Genomic DNA, 20,844 nt, shown 5'->3' on the forward strand with positions numbered 1-20,844 from the left:
GACCTGCTGAGTTTTTCCAGGTAATTCTGTTTTTGTTTCTTCACATAGCTGTTGATCGATATTTTCTTGATCAGCATATGCAACTAGAATTAACAATTGAAACATAATACATAACTAACTGGACACTGCTGGCTCAAAACTAAACCGATCAGAGAACCAATTACTTCATCTTAAAAATAGCAGCACAAAACCTGGGGTTGGAATTACACTAATAGTTCTACAGGTACAGCACAAAAACTATGTTATCCAGGATACAGATGCACAGACCACATGGCAACCAGGCAAAAAGGACCAGGGAATTCTGGCTCCTGGGGATAAATTGCATGTGAAGGAGCAGAAGGACGGTTGAAAGAAGAGAGAAAAAAAGTGGAAAAAAAAAAGGCAAACAGGCATTGGAGGAGTTGTAGATTTGCAGTATTTGAAGAGTTGCAGACCCTGTTCCCAAGACACAAACACTATCTAGAATATACTGGATAGAACGATAGCAGCGGTCATATATAACATGAAGAGGAACTCTCCTTCAAAAATGTCATTGAGGTTAGGTCAATTGAAAATTTCAAAACTGAGACTAATAGATTTTAGTTAGGTAAGGCTATTAAGGATAAATGGATTTGAGATAGAGATCAGCTACAATCATAATGAATGGCAGAACAGGCTTGAGAGACAAACGGCCTACTCCTGTTCTCAAGTTCCAGAGGGAATACTTGGAAGCTAACCTCAGTCACAGCAGCCTGAGGCACCCAGGCCCAGACCATGTTCAGATGCTGGTCAATTGGAAGTCTTAGTATTGGAAATAGCTTCCTTCAGCAGTGCTGCAGCAAAAGTTTGAAAATCTATTATACATCTGTTGAGTTTCATTTGATGATTATGAAAATAACTGAAAGGAAAGGAGGGAGAAAATAAAGAACTTGCACCTTAAGTAAAAATTGCAAATCCATCACAGAGTTGGTGCAAAAAAATTATAATGTAAATAATTGAGAATTTGAGGTTTAAGATGGAACAGGGACTTTCATCAAGTTGACTTGTTTTTTTAAAAAGGGGCTCAATAAACAACATTACGCGGTGTGTAATGCTTCTATTTCAGGGTGGTCAGGTGATATAGAGGTTTAGTAAATTTCCTGCATTGAAGCAAGTGAAACCTGCCACTTTAAACGAAAAAAATAACCACAATAAATATCAGATAGCGCACTCCAGATCCCAGACTACCCATGACCTACTGTATATATTATCTCTGTTGAAGATGTTATTCAGTTTAATTTTTCTGCCCTTCTCTTCTGAAGGCACAGATTGTTGCTGCTGTTTAGTTCAATGGGCAATGGAGGTTTTTTCATACTTCATTCAAGTGGCTATTGTTCACGATTGAGGCGAGACAGCAAATGTCAGCAGATTTTCATTAAGTACATGACAGTTAAACCCAAACCTGGAATCAATCCATGTCCATACAAAGAATTTCCAGCAGGAATCGCTGGACTGTCATCAGGAGAAGGAGAGTCCTGGCTGAATTGTTCAGAATACCCGAGGCACGTCGCAGCCCGACAGTGCCCTACCAAACATGGTAATTTAGCATAAAGTGTTACTGAAATTGGGAGCGTAAGGTCCAGTTAACAGTGCCAGATCAAGCTGTAGATTTAATCACTAAGCCACCATGGAACTGAGAATTAGACAGCACAGAAGAGGGCCACTGGTTCCTTCATGCCCACATCAGCTCTTACAGAGCTATCCAATTTGTCCCACTCTTCCTCCTCTTTCTCAATAGATCAGCAAATGTTTGCTTTTCAACAGTCGCGCTTTCGTAAATTATTACTGATTCTGTTTCCACCACAATTTCAAGGAGTGCATTCCAGGTCCTTGCAGCGTTAAAAGAAATCTCATTCCCCACTGGTTACTTTTGCCATTTATCTCCAATCTGTGTCCTCTGCTTATCAACCCTGCTGCCTGTGGAAACAGTTTCTCCTTATTTATTCTATCAAAAACATCAATAATTTTGAAAAAATCTATTAAATCTTCAATTAACCTTCTCTGCTCACAGGAAAACACCATCAGCTTCTCTGGTTTCTCTCTGGAACTGAAGTCCCACATCCCAGATAACATTCTGCTAAATCTCCACAAATCTCAAAAAGTTGTCATGCAGGTACAGCAAGTGATTATGACGGCAAATGGAATGTTGGACTGTAATGCAAGAGGATGGAGTATCAAGTAGGGAAGTCTTGTTACAACTGTACAGGGTATTGGCGAAACCACACCTAGAGTATCAGTGTACACTTTTGGTCTCCTTATTTAAAAAAGGGTATATTTGCATTGCAGGCAGTTCAGAGAAGGCTGATTTCTGGGATGAAGGGGGTGTCTTATGAGCAAAGGTTGATTACAGGGGCCTATACCACCACCTGGAAGTTCTGCTCCCAGCCACACACATCCTGACTTGGAATTATATCGCCATTCCTTCACTGTCATTGGGTCAAAATCCTGGAATGCCCTCCCTAACTGCACTGTGGGTGTACCTACATGATATGGACTGCAGCGGTTCAAGAAAGCAGCTCACCACCACCTTCTCATGGGCAATTAGGGATGAGCAATAAATGCTGGCATAGCCAGTGATGCCCACATCCCATGAACAATTAATTTAAAAAAATCATTTAAGTTTAGAAGAATGAGGTGATCTTATTGAACATACAAGATTCTGAGGGGGCTTGACAGGGCAGATGTTGAGAGGATGTTTCCCCTCATTGCAGAATCTATAATTGGGGGCACAGTTTAAAAATAAGGGGTCTCCCATGTAAAAACAGAGACGAGAGGGCATTTCTCCTCTCAGCGGGTCATTAATCTTTGGAATTCACTACACAGAGAGCAATGGAGGCTGAGTCATTGAATATATTCAAGGCTGAGTTACACAGATTTTTGACCTATAAGGGAGTCAGTTTGTAGGGCAGACAGAAAAGTGGAATTCAAGCCATGATCAGAATCACTGATCTTATTGAATGGCGGAGCAGGATCGATGGGACAAGCTAAACCTGTTGCTATTTCTTATGTTCATCCTCTCCAAACATTCAGCATCCTTCCCAACATGTGTCCAAAAATACATCTACACTACTTTATTCGAAAGACACAAAGAATACATTTGAACCTAGAAGTTGGTTGAAAGAAAAGCCACAGAACTGATCTCAGCCATTAGAGGACTGATCTATTTAGAAAATCTTGGGCTTTTCAAATTAGAAAGGCGGTGACCGACATGTTACTTTTTAAACAGTGGTGAAAAGACCAATCTGGAACACTTTTTCAAACTCAAAATCAAAGGCAAGCTCAGGGTTGAAATCAGGAAGTCCTTCACTTAAGGTGAACTTCTTTGTCAAGGACTTTTGCTGATGAATGAAGGCAAAAATAAATCTAAATCATTTCAAGAAATACAGCAGTTGAATGCCATGATGGATGGTGCAGGGTTATTGGATGAATAAATTAAAATAGGTTGAACATCATTCCTTATTTGTATGTATTCTGTGATTAGGAGTGGTTTGACCTTCCCTATTCAACATTTAACATGAAACCATGTTACAAGTTTCATCTTATGTTCCCATTTGCCCTCTGACAGTCACAGGCTTGCAGAGTAGAATAATAAACAACTCAGGATTTCATGCCTTAATAGCTTAAAAGTATTCTTGCAGAAAAATTCAAGACGAGAGGCTGCATGTCTTCAGGAGATTGCCTAAAAGATAGCACATTTTACAGTCAGTAGGTTATTATTTTTGATACAACTCATGCAATTTTAAAAAGAATCCACCATTTTCTATTTTATTGGAGACACCGTTGACACAAGCTAGCTAACTCAGCGCAGAGTGGGGATCGAACCAAGGAACTTCCCACTCGAGGCGATTCAACTAGTCAACGCTAATCCTATTATTTCAGGAAATATTTTGTATAGTTGAGGAATAGTTAGGGCAACACTGTCTTATTCAAGATGATCCCCATGCTCTTTCATGGTTACAGGTAACTGTGAAACTGCTGACCCCAGTGTGGTAAACTTCTTCAAACCATAGCTAAAGGTAGCAAATCTGCACCTCACCCAACTTGAAAACTGCAGTCCCAGCAGCATATTAGCAAGGCTCCTTTACCTTTGAGAACTTGCATTTTTTTTTAAGGAAACAAAGATGGTTTGCCACAAAATCATCTATGCTATCGAAATAACATGTCCCATTACAGCACTAAATATTGAATTATAGGTTTTCTACCATTCCCAATTTTTCCTAAGTATGACATGGCTGTGATAAAGTTCCATTGGCATCAGATGCCAGACAGTGGCCACTGTCAAGATACTGGCTGGGGAAAGCATAATAGTCAAGACTGACCCTACCGTCATTTATAATGATAATGTTATAAAATGCCTCTTTCCTTTTCAACATTTTCGCAGAAATTCCAGTAAGCAGCCTGGTCATTTATGATCCAGATATGGTATTGCCATGTGAGCTGGCTTTCCACAGCTTATGAAACATGCAACTAACAACTGCAGTGAGTTCCATATTGAAAATTGTGCAGATTCATCCTTTATTTTCAATCATTTTGTTAAACAGAATATCAGAACTCTCAGGTCAGAACTTCAATCAGTTAAAACAGCTCCAATATTCACATTCTGAAATGCATAGGAACAAGGATTATGATTGATCAATAGTAGAATAATGCAAGAATGAGTGATAAACCTTCAGAAATGTCCCTTTCAAATCTTCAGAGGAAGTTTAACAATTCTGCTTCACAAAGTTTCAAAACGATCGCTGCAGACAAAGTTTCTCTCTTCATCTTCTCCACCAACACTTCTGGTTGGGATTCAGAGGTGAATTCCCTTCATGGCTAAGACTCAACTTCTTTTATAAATTCAATTTCCTTGGATATTAAAGGGTTCTCGCCAGGCTTTGATGATATCAAGATTCTAAAACACCACAGGTAAATGAGGCTAGATGGTCAGCTGTAAATGATAAGGTTGCATCTTTAACAATTAAAGTTTTACGGTATTGTATTTCAAACAAAGCAGCCGACAACCATTTAAACACAATCTCTCCCGAACATTTATACGCATTCAAGGCTATTATACACTATTCCCAGGTTATCAACACACAATGCACTCATCCCGAAGCAAAATACTGTATATGCTGGCAATAAAAACAGAAAATGCAGGTCAGTCAGAATCTGAAGAGAGAAACAGAGTTAACATTTCAGGTTGTTGACCTTTCATCAGAACACAATACTCTCATGTCTGAATAATCAATGAACAAAAGTGCTAACAGAAGGATACAACGATTTGTATTTTGGAACAATGATCAGAGTTTAAGTTGATGTCTTAGCTTTAAAGCACCAAACAGGATGGTGAGGTGGCACTTGCAACATTGGTTTTAAATTTGTACAAAAGGTAGAGATATTCAATTTTCATAAATTTTCATCAAATCACATCCAAATAAATGCACTATCTGGTTGGATTCAACGATTAACAGGCAATAAAACCCATGGTGACGTACAGTTCCATGAGCACTGGCAGCCTTCCAGTATTTGGCTGAGGTGGCTATTCTCAATGTATGCTGCTTCAATCAGCTCATGTCAAAAGGCTATTGAACCATGCGAGGGACTGTCCGAAAAAATATACAGACATGAACACATCTGGCCCAGTTTTCTTTCTTTCCTTGCCTATCCAAGAACGTTCGAGGCCAATAATAGCATTCCCACTGGCAACCTGAATGATGTTAGCTCAAGGTAGCACAGGTTCAGAAATTGCAATGCATTTTACCCACCAAGCCATTAATTTGAAATAAACTTCCAGACTTAAAATGCATATTTTAAATGCTTAGATTTAGTAGTACACAGTGGATTGGAGGGCTCAGGCAGTCACTAAAGTAAAGTCACTCAAGAAGTGCTGTTCATTTTAAACCAATTTCATTCAATACCAGGAAAGTAGCAATCAGCATTTCAGGAAATTGTCCTTCCAAGTTCAGTCGTCTAGTCCCTAATGTTTAGAGTTCCCTCCCTAAACCTCTTTACCTCTTGCTCCTTCTTATAAATCATTTCATGATACTTACTCTTTGACACAGTTTTTGGTCACCTGTCCTAATATTACCTAATATCAAGTTTAGTCTGATGACATTCCTATCAAATGCCAATGAAAGTATATGTGTGTGGACCTGGAGTGCATAAGAGCCATTTAACAATGAAGTATTTGTGAAGAAGCCTAAAAGACACTTACCTTACCTTTGTTTTCCTTTATTCTTTCATAGAATGTGGGCAGTGCTGGCAAGGCCAACATTTGTTGGCCATCCCTAATTGCCCTTGAACTGAATGGCTTACTCATCCATTTCAGAGGGCAGTTAAGAGTCAACCACATTGCTGTGGGTCTGGAGTCAAATGTAGGCCAAGCTGGGTAAGGACAGCAGATTTCCTTCCCTGAAGGGCATTAGTGAACCAGATGGGATTTTTACAACAATCAATGATAGTTTCATGGTCACCAATACTGAGTCTAGCTTTCATTCCAGATTTATTAATTGAATTTAGATTCCACCAGCTGCCATGGTGGGATTTGAATCCCATGTCCCCAGAGCAATAGCCTGGGCCTCTGGATTACTAATCCGGTGACATTACTACTGTGCCACCGTCTCCCCCTGACAAAAGGGGAGAGGTGCTATTAGGTGCTAGAATTAAACACACAATCATTATAATGATTTATTAAATAGGCCATTAAAGTTGAAAGCTGACTGTTCAGTTCCCTCCAGAAACTTGGCACCAAAGGTTGATTCCAATCCTCTTCACAGCTCCCCACTCAGGCTGAGGCCAACGAACAATCTGCAACCTTGGTGCACTGCTCAGCCTAGAGACCAGTTTAAAGCCACATACCCAGTCCCTCATACTGCCAATTTCCACTGATGTAACATGGCCTGCGCCCATCCGTACCTCATCCTCATTGCCTCTGAAATCTTATCAACCCTCATTGGATTCCTGAGCTCCATTCCATACCAATTCCACTCATCCAGAATTCTATCTATCTGTCTCATCTAATTCTGTACTAAATCCCGATAACTTCTTATGCCCATCTCACAGATCTCAAATAGCTCAAAGTGCCCAGACATATCTTACAACCTCCTGCAACCCAATGTCTCAGCTCCCATCTTCTGCTCTTCTAACTCTCTTCTATTATTGGTAAAGAGCCTTCACCAATTAGAACTCTGGACTTATGCTCCTAAACTTCACCATCTTGCCATCTCTTTTCATAAGACTTCAAATACCTTGAACTTACTTGCTTGAACACAACTTCAGTACCTCCTGAACTACTCCCAATTCCTGTCAAATGTCCAATTATTTCTCATCTTAGTGCTATTTCTAAGTGCCTATAGCCTTGAACAATGTTTAAATCAGGTTCCTGCACATGTTTCTCATAGGCATGATAAACGTGGCCCCACACAGGCTTGTATACCAGAGGGTATTCATAAGTAAGAACTCCACGGCACATACCCACATCCTGCTCATGTCGTTCAGCTCATTCTTATATCGCATGGAGTCCAGCAAAACCTGTGATATAATGAATAATCCAAGTATGAGAGAATGCTCAACAAAATACTTCAGAACATCTGATCCAAACAAACCTAGTTAACCAGAAAATATATATGCACACATTCACAAATAATACATGACAAAAGTATTACAACAAGGTAGATGTATTTTACAGTTAATAGGCATGGGCAGCATGCATAGGGAATGGGGTGGGATAGCAGGAACATTTAGTAGGAAGGCCCCATCAGCTCACACCAGAAACATTACCCACTCAGTCCAAATGGAAAAACAGACTATTACAGGAAAATAGTTTATGCCAGACTCACAGCTATACAGACCAAAAATCATAGCCATTATTCTTATCTTCCTTTACTGAAAATGTTTGCTGGGATATTGGTTCCATGGGTGTTAACAGCCTTTCTTCAAGGCAATATTCATCATTTGTGAGTCTTGATGGTTTTTTCAGTAGGCTATTCAACTGTTAAGGGCATTACAATTTAGCCTAACCCAGTCCATCGCCGAACATCCATACACACTTTCCATTATGGCTCACTGACAATGATCATGAAGGGACCCTGGCTAAGTTTCTCCTCTCCAGCCCAAGGGCAAGCCAATTTAGGCTCTAACCACTGCAAAACCTTAGCTACTGATGAAACATTTAAACATGTTGAATTAGCAGATGTTTTACTCAAATACTGTACATCCCAACAATGCAGTGCTCTATGGAAAGATTGATGGAATCTCAAGTTGGCTCCAAGATGGTACACTTGATGACAGGAGATTAAAACCAAAATGATCCTTCAACAAACATCGTGACTGGTTGGCCCAGGAAGAGCTACAGTAATCTAGAATGACATTGACAACAGATTGTTCGCCTATTTAGGAAAGAGAGATAGTCTAAGTAAGTTATATTTGTATTTGAGGGTGTTAGGAATGAGTTTTAGTTTTGAAGTTTCAGCTTGATTCGTATATCTGTATCTGTGTATCAAGAAAGGTCAAATGGAGTTTCAGTTCCACTTTAAAAAGGTACTTGCATTTCTAATGAGGAGTTTTACAACCTTAAAGAGAAGGGAAAGATACAAGGGTTGGGGGAGGGGGGGGGGGGTGTTGGGCTGTTGCCTAACATCAAGAGCCCAGAGAGGCAGGTCCCTCTCACAGACACACACAGAGAAAACGAAAAACAGCAGTTGTTTTGGAAGTTGTTTGAGTGCAGTTGGTTATGAAAGTTGCTGCTAGGAGAGACTGGAGCAAAGGGGACAGATAGCCAGTCCCAAGCTAAACAAAAAGCCCAAAAATCCAGGGGAGTGTAAGAGAGGAAATTCCAAAGAAGGCCTTCTAGTCAAAGGAAGAACAGGAACCTGGAGAAAACTCCTGTTAATTAAGTTAAGAGTGAGGGGCAGAGGGAAAGGCTCCAAGCTTCAGATTTAAAGTGACAAAAGCTGCAGAAAGCAGATTTAAAGTGAGAACAGTTTGCAAGAGGCAAGAAAGCCCAAAGAGATAGTGATGGTCTGTAACTCTATGGTATGGGCATATGAAACAGTGGTGTACTGTTGATGGTTGAGCTGGTGACAGAGAGTGCGTGGAAGACAGCTTGAATGCTGGAAGTGAACCCTTGCGGAATGCATCTGAAAGAAAGCGTGGTTTGGGAGAAGATTCCAAAAGGAGTTCTTGGAGAGTGGAGATTGGAAATATTCGTGTGAAAGACAGACTTCAGTGAGACTGGTTGACTCATGGTGTGACAAGCATCTGGGAGGAGTTGAGGAGAGATCCATAGCATCTGGTTGAGGTGTTAAACAGCTAAAAATATTCTCTCCAGACACAACTAAAGTTAGGGAGGACAATTCTTTAATTGCATCATTGGACATTTCCACTTTTGAGTGGTACAACAGGAAAAGTGTCACCGACTCACTCACCATTTAACTCAAGTAATAGCTATAGATGTGACCAACATAATTAAGTAGATCTTGCACAACTTCTTTTAATTAGCATACAGTCAAATTCTGTCCCAACTCCTAGGTCCTATTCAATCAAGGTCTCTATTAGAAAAAATGCCTGCTTCAGTGTTATAAAGAATAGTAGCAGTATAACAGATTATATTCTCTGCTACATCACAATTTTAATGATAGGTAGTTCCCATCTGGTCTCTAGACTGAGCCTTGAACTCCATCCAGCTTGGCACCAGTCAACTGAAAATTAAGATAAAAGCAAAATACTACAGATGCTGGAAATCTGAAACAAAAACAAAAATAGCTGGAAAAACTCAGCAGGTCTGACAGCATCTGCTGAGAGGAAAACAGTTGACGTTTCAAATCCGTATGATTCTTCATCAGAAATTAAGGCATGGCTCAGGAACATCAAGAAGGAGAGATAAGAAGCCTGACAAAATGGAAACTCTATGCTTGATAAATGGAGTTACCCTCACCAATGCTAATCAATAATATAACTTTACCCATTGGATATGCTATACTTAGGATACAAATATACACACATATAGATGGATATACAACCAGGAAAGAATGAATGCAAGTGATGCAATCTTGAGAGATGGCTTCTCTTTGTTTGGTTATATGTCCTTGATTTTATTTGAAGCATTAAACTTTGAATAAGTGAAACTTTGCTTGTGAGTGTATTGTCATTGATTGAACTCAAACAGAACTCGTGTATTAACTGTTTGATCATTCTCCTATACTCAATGTAGAGATATCACCTCCCCCTTAATAATCTTATAACTGGAGATGCAATACTTCACTTCCCAGAGGCTCCTAACCAAGTGACAAACTTGCAGCCTTCTTAAATAACAACAGATCCCAGATTGGAGCATGATGGGACATCATTAACATTCATGGTCAGAGAAAACAAAGCAACTCTAAGTTCGCAAATAGTTTGCAGGTCCCTCCCTAAAAGCACTGTGGGTGTACCTACACCACTTGGACTACAGCGGTTCAAGAAGGCAGCTCACCGCCACCTTCAAGGGCAATAAATGCTGGCCTAGCCAACAACGTCCACATCCCATGAAAGAATAAAAACTCAGCCTCAAAACCATTAATTGCAAGGCTGACCACTTCCGCATGTTGTTTGCGTTTCTTTTGCAAATCACTTGAAATCTGTGTCCTGTCCCCTGACCCTTCCGCCAAAGGGAACAGTTGCTCACTATTTACTATGTTTAGACTCATGATTTTGAGCAGCTCTGTGAAATCTCCCTTCATCCTTCTCTTCTTTAAGCAGAACAATTCCAGTTTTTACAATCTATCCATGTAGAAGTAGTCGTATTGTTTAACTGTGCCATTCCACCCAAAGACCAGGCATGAAGATACAGGTCCTGGTTTCATCAGGATATCGAAAGGCTGCCACAATTCATTAGCAATGAAGCCTCAAATCACTTCAACCTGAACTCCATTCATCAACAGAGCATAAGCTGGTAGTGTCAAAGGTAGACTGGAAACTAAAACTATTTCTCTTGACAGTTAAGTGCAACAAGATGGTTTGCTGTCATTCACAGTTTCTATCAATGCTGGGTTGGAAGGCATCATTAGGAAAAGTTTTGAAATGAAAAAAATGGCATGCTCATTTTCGTAGACAACCTTGTGGGAGAAATGTTTAAATCAGACTTGCATTGATTACCAGGGGGCAGGCACCACCATGGACAGCCACCTATCCAGCTTTCTACGTTGATATCACTGAATAATGCAGTATAGGCCATGCAGGTACCAATGCTGCCTAACCAGGAGAATCAATCCAAATTAACACAACACTATGTAAACAAATTGATTCCTATTGTGTTGTTGGCGTTCTCACCTGTGGATCCAAAGCTTCCCCACCTAGGAAAAATCAGGTGTAGAAAAACAATCCAATCCTCACTATGGATGACAGCAGTAGGCTTCATAAAGCTCCAGAGATGCAAACAGCAAAAGTTGATGACCAGACAATATCTCACAAAACTTCATTTAGCTCAACCAAGATGGCCTCCTCAGTGCAGCATCTATACACAATGGCAACATTCACAGAGGTCAGTACTTGGGGGAAACATGCAGACCTTGGCCATGCCTACCCACACAGTGGGCAGGAGAATGATATTTCAGCCTAGGCATTATAATGGAGGATCAGTGCTACCTCTTTTGAAGGACTGTAGCTGTGAACCACTGTACAATTTTACTTGTTTTAGTCCCCGAAGCCAGACAAAAAAAGGAAAATCTAGCCACATCACCACTAAAACGATTTGTGCAAACCAAAGTTTTATTGAAGGGAGAAGAGACAAAGAGCATTACATCTCATTTGCATCACAGAGGACAGTGAATAAATTACACCATGAAAGTTTGGTATTTGCAAATGAATTTCAGTATTTGGAAATTAATTTTTTGCTAAATATATTTTCATGAACAGGTCAGTCCTTTAAATAGTCAAGCATGAGATCAATCTCTAAACCACATCTGGTAGCAGTTGCCACAAAGGAAATAGCAATAAAATGCACACATTAGATTCAGGATGTGAGCTCTTCCCACAGGCCAAGGGAGAACGTGTAGAGGACAGAAGGTCCTTCAAAATATTGAACATTGGAAATCAGAGCTGCATAAATTTCAGAGTGACCTTGACCCTGTAAGCTGTCTGATTTCTTGAAGCCAAGAATCAATGCGTGACAATCTCTAAGCCCTCCCTTCTAGCGATTAGAGAAGCTGATGAGAACATTAGAGTTAGCAGTACATGGATCCATTGCTTAAACATATAATGTTTTCCAGCAAACTGCTTATTGATCTGTAACATGCATAAAGGGCAATATCTGCCAGTGCATCTCAGTTGTTTTATATCATGCTATGTAGGGAACAGCCTGCAGAACGAGCAGTTTCAAAGCATGAGACACACTCAAGAAATAACCAAGATATACAACAATATGACCTGTCATAGCCAGAGCTGTCAACATTGCAAATTCTAGTTGTGAGATTTTCAAATTGCAAGTGGAGGCATCAACAAGTTAGGCCTGTCATGATCCCAGGCAACAATTAAAAGGCAGTCATGTATTCTCCCTTCCTGTCTCTCTCTCTCTCCTCCCCACCTTTCTCGGTTGTCTTTCTTTCACTGTCTTGTTTCCTACATTCCTTTCTCTCCTTCAATCAGCAACCAAAAGAAACAACTGGTTTCATTTGAGAGGGGGGCAGAGAGGAATTTTCCACAGTATTTTGCTGTTATGGGTCTATTTTTTTTTAACCTTCTTGATTCTCCCAGCAGATTACAAGGCTGCAGTAGGTACAGTATAATGTGTCTGTTCGTTGCATCCCAGCCATCATGAGTGTCAGCAGGCTTGATAACCCTCCAGATGAGTTTTTTCCTGTCCAAGACCTAAGAAAAAGAGTTACAAGTGTCTTTTCTAATAGGATAAAAAGAAATAGCTATTGTAAATGTAACAGCAGTAAAAAGCTCCCTATTGACAGTACATCCACTCCAAGATCACCAATTTCCACTTCTGTAACATCACCCAACTACATCCTTGCCTCAATTCATCTGCTGCTCATACCATCATCCATGTCTGTGTTACCCCTAAACTTGATTCTTCCAACACACTCCTAGCTGGCTGACCGGATTCTACCCTCCATAATCCAAACCTCTGCTTCCATGTCCTTAATCACACAAGTCCCATTCGCCTTACATCCCAGCACCCGCTGATACATTGGCACCCAATCATGATTTTAAAACTTACATCTTTGTCTTCAAATTCTTCCATGGTCTCTCCCCTTCCTATATCTGCAATCTCCTCCAATTGCACCAACCTCTGAAATATCTGCGTTCATCTAATTCTGGCCCCTTAAGCATCCCCATTTTATGTACTCCACCACTGATGGATGTGCTTTCAGCTGTCTAAGCCCCAAGTTCTGGAATTCCCACCCGTAGCATCTCCTCGACCTCTCTTTTTCCTTGAAGGAATTCCTTAAAACTTACCATTTCAATCAAGCTTTTGGCCATTTGCCTTAACATCTCATGTGGGTTGGTGTCTAATTTGGTTTATAACACCCCTGGGGAAGCTTAATTACATTAAACATATATAAATATAAGTTGCTGTTGTTCTACCTATGCCCCTTAAAGTTTTACACAGAACTTTCTCCATCGCTGTGAACGTTGGAAGTTCCCAGTGGTGGGAATGAAATGCATATGCAGATTGGCATGCTCATAGAATACACTTGGCCTCAACTCTGCTCTGTAAAAAGGTTACTAATTCTGTCGAAAACCTTGAAGCCTAGTCAGAGCTCCAAAACTTAAGGTTTCCTTTTCCTCCTCCGTATATTTCTAATATTATCTCTTGCATGCACTTCATCCCACCAATTTACACAGAGTCTAAAATGTTCTGTTGACCACAAGATTGAGTCACAATAGATAGGATTATAGCCCCTCCAATGCAGCACTAGTGTTTCAGGTATATCTGTAATGACAGATCAAAATCCCGGCCAAAGGCTTGGAAAATGCTCTCTATGACTAGTAAGGTATTTCACTATTTCAAGCACCCAAAATCACTAATAAAGACCATCAGGTCAGGAATATATGGTTTTATGCTCTCCTCCAGCATAGGGTTGTGAGCCCAACCCAGCCATCCAATGGTCCTTCCTGGTGCCAATTCTAATGATGCTTTAGAGGCCACTTTGTGAGATGGTTTTGGCATGATGAATGCTGGGTTAAAATACCCAGCCCCTTGCCAAATCCAATCCTTGTTGCCAGTAGAAAGAGACAACTTACATCCAACATGTCTAACTTTTAGTCGTGTTCTTTAATCAAGAATAAATCTTTGTTCAAGCACTCTCAGGACATTGTTTATCATTTTTGCTGTTGGCCAAGAACAAGTCACACTTTCCAACTACTAAAATCAAACAATTGTCATCCCTCTTAATAAATTATAATCTCCAGTGCAATGTGAGGGCTTTGAAAGGAGAATACGCTGCATTATTTGACATATTTAATATTGAAACAATAGCTAAATCACTAACCCATCCAATAGGACAGCTACTGGTAGCTACCCTGAGACTTTGATGCTACATTTCTGCATTAACTGAAAAACCTAAAGAGCCAACTATATTTGCTACCACCACTGGTTCTTTCTGCTGCTGGTAAGACAGGAGTTGAGGTAGAAAGGATCGAAGTAGAGCCAGATGGCAGTTTCAGACCGAAAAGACATGAAGAAAAAAAATCTAAAAGAAATTTGTTTTTCATCTATATTCTCTTGTTTAAATTCTGTTATTTAAGAAAAGGACAAATGGCTGGACTGATAACATGGCTGCAGCTAACCACAATGGTTGTTCTGGAAGTTTGTAAGCAGTTTAAAAATGGACAAAGGCTCATCAAACTCCTGGAATGTGACAGTCCTTGCATTGTATAAACATTCCAGCCAAGCCAACACAAAGTACAAGCGACGAGACATCTACAGCAGCTAGTTCTGGGCAAAGGCAGAGCTATTGTGACTCACCCCCAACCTTGTGTAAATGATTCCACAGTTACCTGCTCAAAAACACAATGGGTTTTAACAAGGGGCCTCGTTAGTTAATGGGTCGACCCGAACCACCCTGACATATGACCGAGGCTTGCGCTGTTTGAATTACTTTCATTATTCAACTTTTGATCTCCATCTTCAGTTGCTGCTTAACCTCAGAAGAGATAACAGGATACCAGGCTATAGCAGTCTGCCTCTTACCTCAGTCTCTTGCAAAGCCTGGTCTCCAGAAAGAATCTTGTATTTTACCTAAAAAGTAAACTAATTCCAAGAGTACAAAAATACTTTGCTACATCTTCATCTACCTCAGCCTTCAACCAAGCTCCTAAGAAAAAGACCAGGACTTCTGCCAGACAAAGCCAACTGAAAGAACCTTCCTTGGACAGTGACTCATTGGACTCTGGACTCATGTGAAATAATTATGTTTTTCCTGTGGTCTTTGCCCTGTCCTTCTTTCCTTCCCTAATCCCTCCTTCATTGTGTGAACGTACCAAAGCTACATAGCAACACCCTCTCCCCATGTTTTGAGTGTGTGTGAAATAAACTAACCCTCTGATTTATCCCATCCCAGGTTCAACGTGGGGTTATTAATAGAGAATTGGATCACTCGAAAAATGAGGGCTTGGGGGAAAGACGCCACCATTTATAAAAGGGGAAAATCAAAAATCAAAAACACTTTTGTTTACGGATGGCTGGCGAGAGCAGGAATCAGGGCTGTTTTAACTTAACCCCCCCACCCTCCCCATCCATAACAGCAGAGAGAAATAAAACTGGTATTTTAATGGTAACTTTTTCAGTAGGAGGAATGAAAAATCACCAGCAAAGCAGGGTTAGGGCTACTGTGGCAAACACAGTTAGCATGTTTACTATGAGTTACACAGTCATGCTGCTGTCAGTCACTGGAGAGTGCTCACAGAAAGGGAAGAAGTAAAAAAAGAAAACCTAAATTGAAAAAGAGCAACAAATCTGCTCCGTTCATTATGACAAGCCATGACGGTTTGGCTCAGCTATGGTACCCTTCATAGTCAAGTTGCCATCTACACACACAGCATGAAGTATGGACCCCTGCAAAATCTTTGGAAGTATACCCCTATTTTTCATAGACATGTTTTTCAACCATAGAGGAGGTGTACCACAGTCAAGTCTGATGGTCATATCTGCACGTAAATTCTAGAAGGGGGTCAGTCACCACATAGTGATTAGTGGGAATTGTGATTGCTTTTCCCGTTCCTGTCAAAACTTCAGACAAAAAAAAATCTACATCACCATGAACTCATCTAAAGAGAAGAAAGCAATGGGAAAATTACTTTGTAACCCCATGTAACCCCATCTAGCTAGCAGCTTATATTTGGGCACTGATGGTTTGACTGTACAGTTAAATTGATCAAACCAATGCTTGAAATGACTTCTTTTTATGTATTGTTAAACAATACACAATGTTTATCATCTGCTTACAAAACCACTGCAAGCTACATTGTTCGAGTCTGAAGGTCGGTGCCTGCTGCAGATAATTGAACAGGTGAGCCATTACTCATCATGGCATCATTAAAAGAATGGATCAATATCAACAGCTTCACACAAAATATTTCTACCAATAAATAGTAAAGGATGACTGATGTCTCTAATAAAACTGATATTTTCTATGCTGAAAATTTATCTGCTAGCCTACATTAAACAAACAGCTTTATCTCTACAAACTGTGTTGCTGTTTGATAACACCCTTTTCCCTACCATTATAGCAGATGTGCTGATCAATATCACTCTTAGGTGGTCATTCCTCTAACAAAGCAATCAGCTACCTAAAATACATTTAAAAACAAGAGTTAGTGTCAGCGAGGTCACTTGCTGGTAGGTCTTGACGAATATCTACCATCCACACTATGATAACTAGATCTTCTATTTGCAAATCAATAATTTTCAAACAACTTCCTAGGCCTGGAATCTAGTGTGGACCTTCTGGTCTGTAACACAGTAGAGAGAACACAAAAACGAAGAGGAGTAGGCAATTCAGCCTCTCAAGCCTGCCCCTCCATTCAATATGATCATAGCTGATCTCATTTCGGCCTCAACTCCAATTTCCCACCCTCTCCCCATAACCTTTCAACCTGTTACTAATTAAAAATCTGTCTATCTCCTCCTTAAATTTATTCAGCATCCCGGCATCTACTGCACTGAGGTAGTGAATTCCACAGATTCATGACCCTCTGAGAAAAGTAATTCCTCCTCATCTCTGCTTTAAATCGACCACCTCTTATGACCTATAGCCTCTCGTTCTAGAATGCCCCACAAAGGGAAACATCCACTCCATGTCTACTTTATCTATCCCCTTTGGCATCTTATATACCTCAATTAGATATCCTCTCATCTTTCTAAACTAGTGAGTATAAGCCTAAACTGCTCAATCTCTCCTCATAAGACAAGCCCCACATCTCTGGAATCAATCTAATGAACCCCCTCTGAACTGCCTCCAATGCAACTACATCCTTCCTCATGTAAGGGGACCAAAACTCTGCACAGTACTCCAGGTGCGGTCTCACTAATGCCTTGTACAGTTTCAACAACACTTCCCTATTTTTATACTTTATTCCTTTAGCAATAAATGCCAAAATTCTGTTTGCCTTCCTTATTACCTGCTGTACCTGCATATTAGCTTTCAGCGATTCATGCATGAGGACACCCAGATCCCTCTGCACTGAAACATTCTGAAGTTTCTCTCCACTTAAATAATAAGTCGCCTTTTCATTCTTCCCAACAAAATAGATAGCCTCACACTTACCCACATTTGACTCCATCTGCCAAATTTTGGCCCATTCATCTAACCTGTCCATATCCATTTGTAAATTTCTTATTTCTTCATTGCATCTTACTTTCCCACCTATTTTGCTGTCATCTGCAAATTTAGCTATAGTACCTTCTATCCCTGAATCCAAGTCAATAATACAGATTGTAAATATTTGGGGCCCAAGGACCGAACCCTGTGGCACCCCACTAGCTATAGCTTGCCATCCAGAAAAAGACCCATTTATCCTGACTCTCTGCTTCCTGTTGGTTAGCCAATCCTCTATCCAAGCTAATATATTACCCCTAATTCTGTGTGATCTTATCTTGTGTATTAATCATTTGTGCAGCACCTTATCAAAGGTCTTCTGGAAGTCCGGATATACTACATCTGCAGGATCCCCATTATCCACTTTGCTTGTCACATCTTCAAAGAACTCTAGCAAATTAGTCAAACACCAGAGCATCTTTATCCACTGTGCTCTCTGGAGCCCAGCCTGCACATATGAAAATATAACAAACCATGGAATGTATTGTCATATGAATATGTAGTGTCAGCTGTGGTTCAGATGGCAGCATTGTTGCCTGAGTCACAAGGTTCTAAGTTCAAGTCCCACTCCAGGCTTGAGTACAAAAATCAAAGCTGACCACTCCAGTGCAATAGTGAGGGAGCACTGCACTGTCCGATCTGCCTACTCAGTTGGATGTAAAAGATTCCCGGTGTCCTAGCCAACATTTATTCTTCAATCAACATCACAAGATAGATTATCTGGTCTTTATCACATTGCTGATCCTGGGAGCATGCTGAGTGCAAATTGGCTGCCACGTTTCCTATATTACAATAGTGACTACACTTCAAAAGTATTTCATTGGCTATAAAGTGCTTAGGACACCCAATTGTTGTGAAGAGCACTATATAAATAAAAGTCTTTCTTTTCTTTTTGTATTGGGTTTAATTCATCAAAACTAATTGCCTCCAGCACACCACGTGCAACACTGCCATATCCTAACCCCATCCAAAAATTATTGAGGAAAACAATTGAAACTCAAAGCTTTCAAAAGCCTCCTAATTGCTGGCGGGAGCCAGCGGGAGATTGAGGAACAGTTATGTAGGCAGATGTTGGAAACATGTAACAGCAATAGGGTTGTTGTGGTGGGTGATTTTAACTTTCCCTATATTGACTGGGAATCACTTAGTACTAGGGGTTTGGATGGTGCAGAATTTGTAAGGTGCACCCAGGAGGGCTTCCTGAGACAATATGTAGATAGTCCAACTAGGGAAGGGAAAATACTGGACCTAGTATTAGGGAATAAACCTGGCCAGGTGGTTGAAGTTTCAGTAGGAGACCATTTCAGGAAAAGTGACCATAATTCAGTAAGTTTCTAGGTACTGGTGGATAAGGAAAACAGGAGTCCTCGGGTTAAGGTGCTTAACTGGGGGAAGGCTAATTATAACAATATTAGGCAAGAACGGAGGAATCTAAACTGGAGGCGAATGTTTGAGGGCAAATGAACAACTGACATGTGGGGAGCTTTCAAACGTCAGTTGATAAGAATTCAGGGCCAGCGTGTTCCTGCTAGGATGAAGGATAAGCATGGCAAGTTTCAGGAACCTTGGATAACGAAGGATATTGTGAGATTAGTCAAAAAGAAAAGGGAAGCATTTGTAAGGGCGAGAAGGCTGGGAACAGATGAAGTCCATGGAGAATACAAAGAAAGTAGGAAGAAACTTAAGCAAGTCAGGAGAGCTAAAAGGGGTCATGAAAAGTTACTGGCAACCAGGATTAAGGAAAATCCCAAAGCCTTTTATACATATGTAAAGGGCAAGAGGGTAGCCAGGGAAAGGGTAGGCCTACTCAGGGACAGAGGTGGGAATCTGTGTGTGGAGCCAGAAGAAATGGGAGAGATACTGAATGAAAACTTCTCATCAGTATTCACCAAAGAGAAGGACTTAGCAGTCGATTTGTCTAGGGAAGAGTGTGTAGATAGTCTGGATCATGTTGAGATCAAAAAAGAGGTGTTAGGCATCTTGAAGAATATTAAGGTAGATAAGTTCCCAGGGCCAGATGGGATCTACCCCAGAATACTGAGGGAGGCAAGGGAGGAGATTGCTGGGGCCTTGACAGAAATCTTTGTATCCTCACTGGCTATGAGTGAGGTCCCAGAGGACTGGAGAATGGCCAATGGTGTTCCATTGTTTAAGGGTAGCAGGGATAATTCAGGAAATTACAGGCCGGTGAGCCTTACGCCAGTGGTGGGGAAATTATGAGAGGCAGCATGGTTTTGTGAAGGGGAGGTCGTGTCTCACTAACTTGATCGAGTTTTTTGAGGAGGTGACAAAGATGATCGACGATAGAAGGGCAGTGGATGTTATATACATGGATTTCAGTAAGGCCTTTGACAAGGTCCCTCATGGCAGACTGGTACAGAAGGTAAAGTCGCAAGGGATCAGAGGTGAGCTGGCAGGATGGATGTAGAATTGGCTTGGTCATAGAAGACAGAGGGTAGCAGTGGAAGGGTGCTTTTCTGAATGGAGAGCTGTGACTAGTGGAGTTCCATAGGGATCAGTGCTGGGACCTTTGCTGTTTGTGGTATACGTAAATGATTTGGAGGAAAATGTAACTGGGCTAATTAGTAAGTTTGCAGATGACACCAAGGTTGGAGGAGTTGCAGATAGTGAAGAGGATTATCAAAGGATACAACGGGATATAGATCAGTTGGAGACTTGGGTGGAGAAATGGCAGATGGAGTTTAATCCGGACAAATGCGAGGTAATGCATTTTGGAAGGTGTGATACGGGCAGGAATTACACAGTAAATGGCAAAATCCTTAAGTGCATCAACGGGCAGAGGGATCTGGGTGTATAGGCCCACAGGTCACTGAAAGTGGCAACGCAGGTGGATAAGGTAGTCAGGAAGGCATATGGCATGCTTGCCTTCATTGGCAGGGGTATTGGGTATGAAAGCTCGGAAGTCATGCTGCAGCCGTATAGAACCTTGGTTAGGCCACACTTGGAATACTGCGTGCAATTCTGGTCACCACATTACCAGAAGGATATGGAGGCATTGGGTGCAGAGGAGGTTTACCAG

At 40.8% G+C, this 20,844-nt stretch overlaps 1 protein-coding gene across 6 annotated transcripts in view; it reads right to left on the bottom strand.

Annotated features, from left to right (window-relative positions):
• The window catches only part of hip1 (huntingtin interacting protein 1), a 295,812-nt gene that overhangs the window by 133,184 nt on the left and 141,784 nt on the right, over positions 1–20,844 (bottom strand). For all 6 annotated transcript variants that reach the window (XM_041197228.1, XM_041197229.1, XM_041197230.1 and 3 more), the window contains one exon: positions 7,474–7,530. In XM_041197228.1, the coding sequence (XP_041053162.1) occupies positions 7,474–7,530 (57 nt within the window). The remainder of the gene's footprint in view (positions 1–7,473; positions 7,531–20,844) is intronic.

The sequence above is a fragment of the Carcharodon carcharias genome, chromosome 10 (genome assembly GCF_017639515.1).
Source record: "Carcharodon carcharias isolate sCarCar2 chromosome 10, sCarCar2.pri, whole genome shotgun sequence".
NCBI classification, from domain to species: domain Eukaryota; kingdom Metazoa; phylum Chordata; class Chondrichthyes; order Lamniformes; family Lamnidae; genus Carcharodon; species Carcharodon carcharias.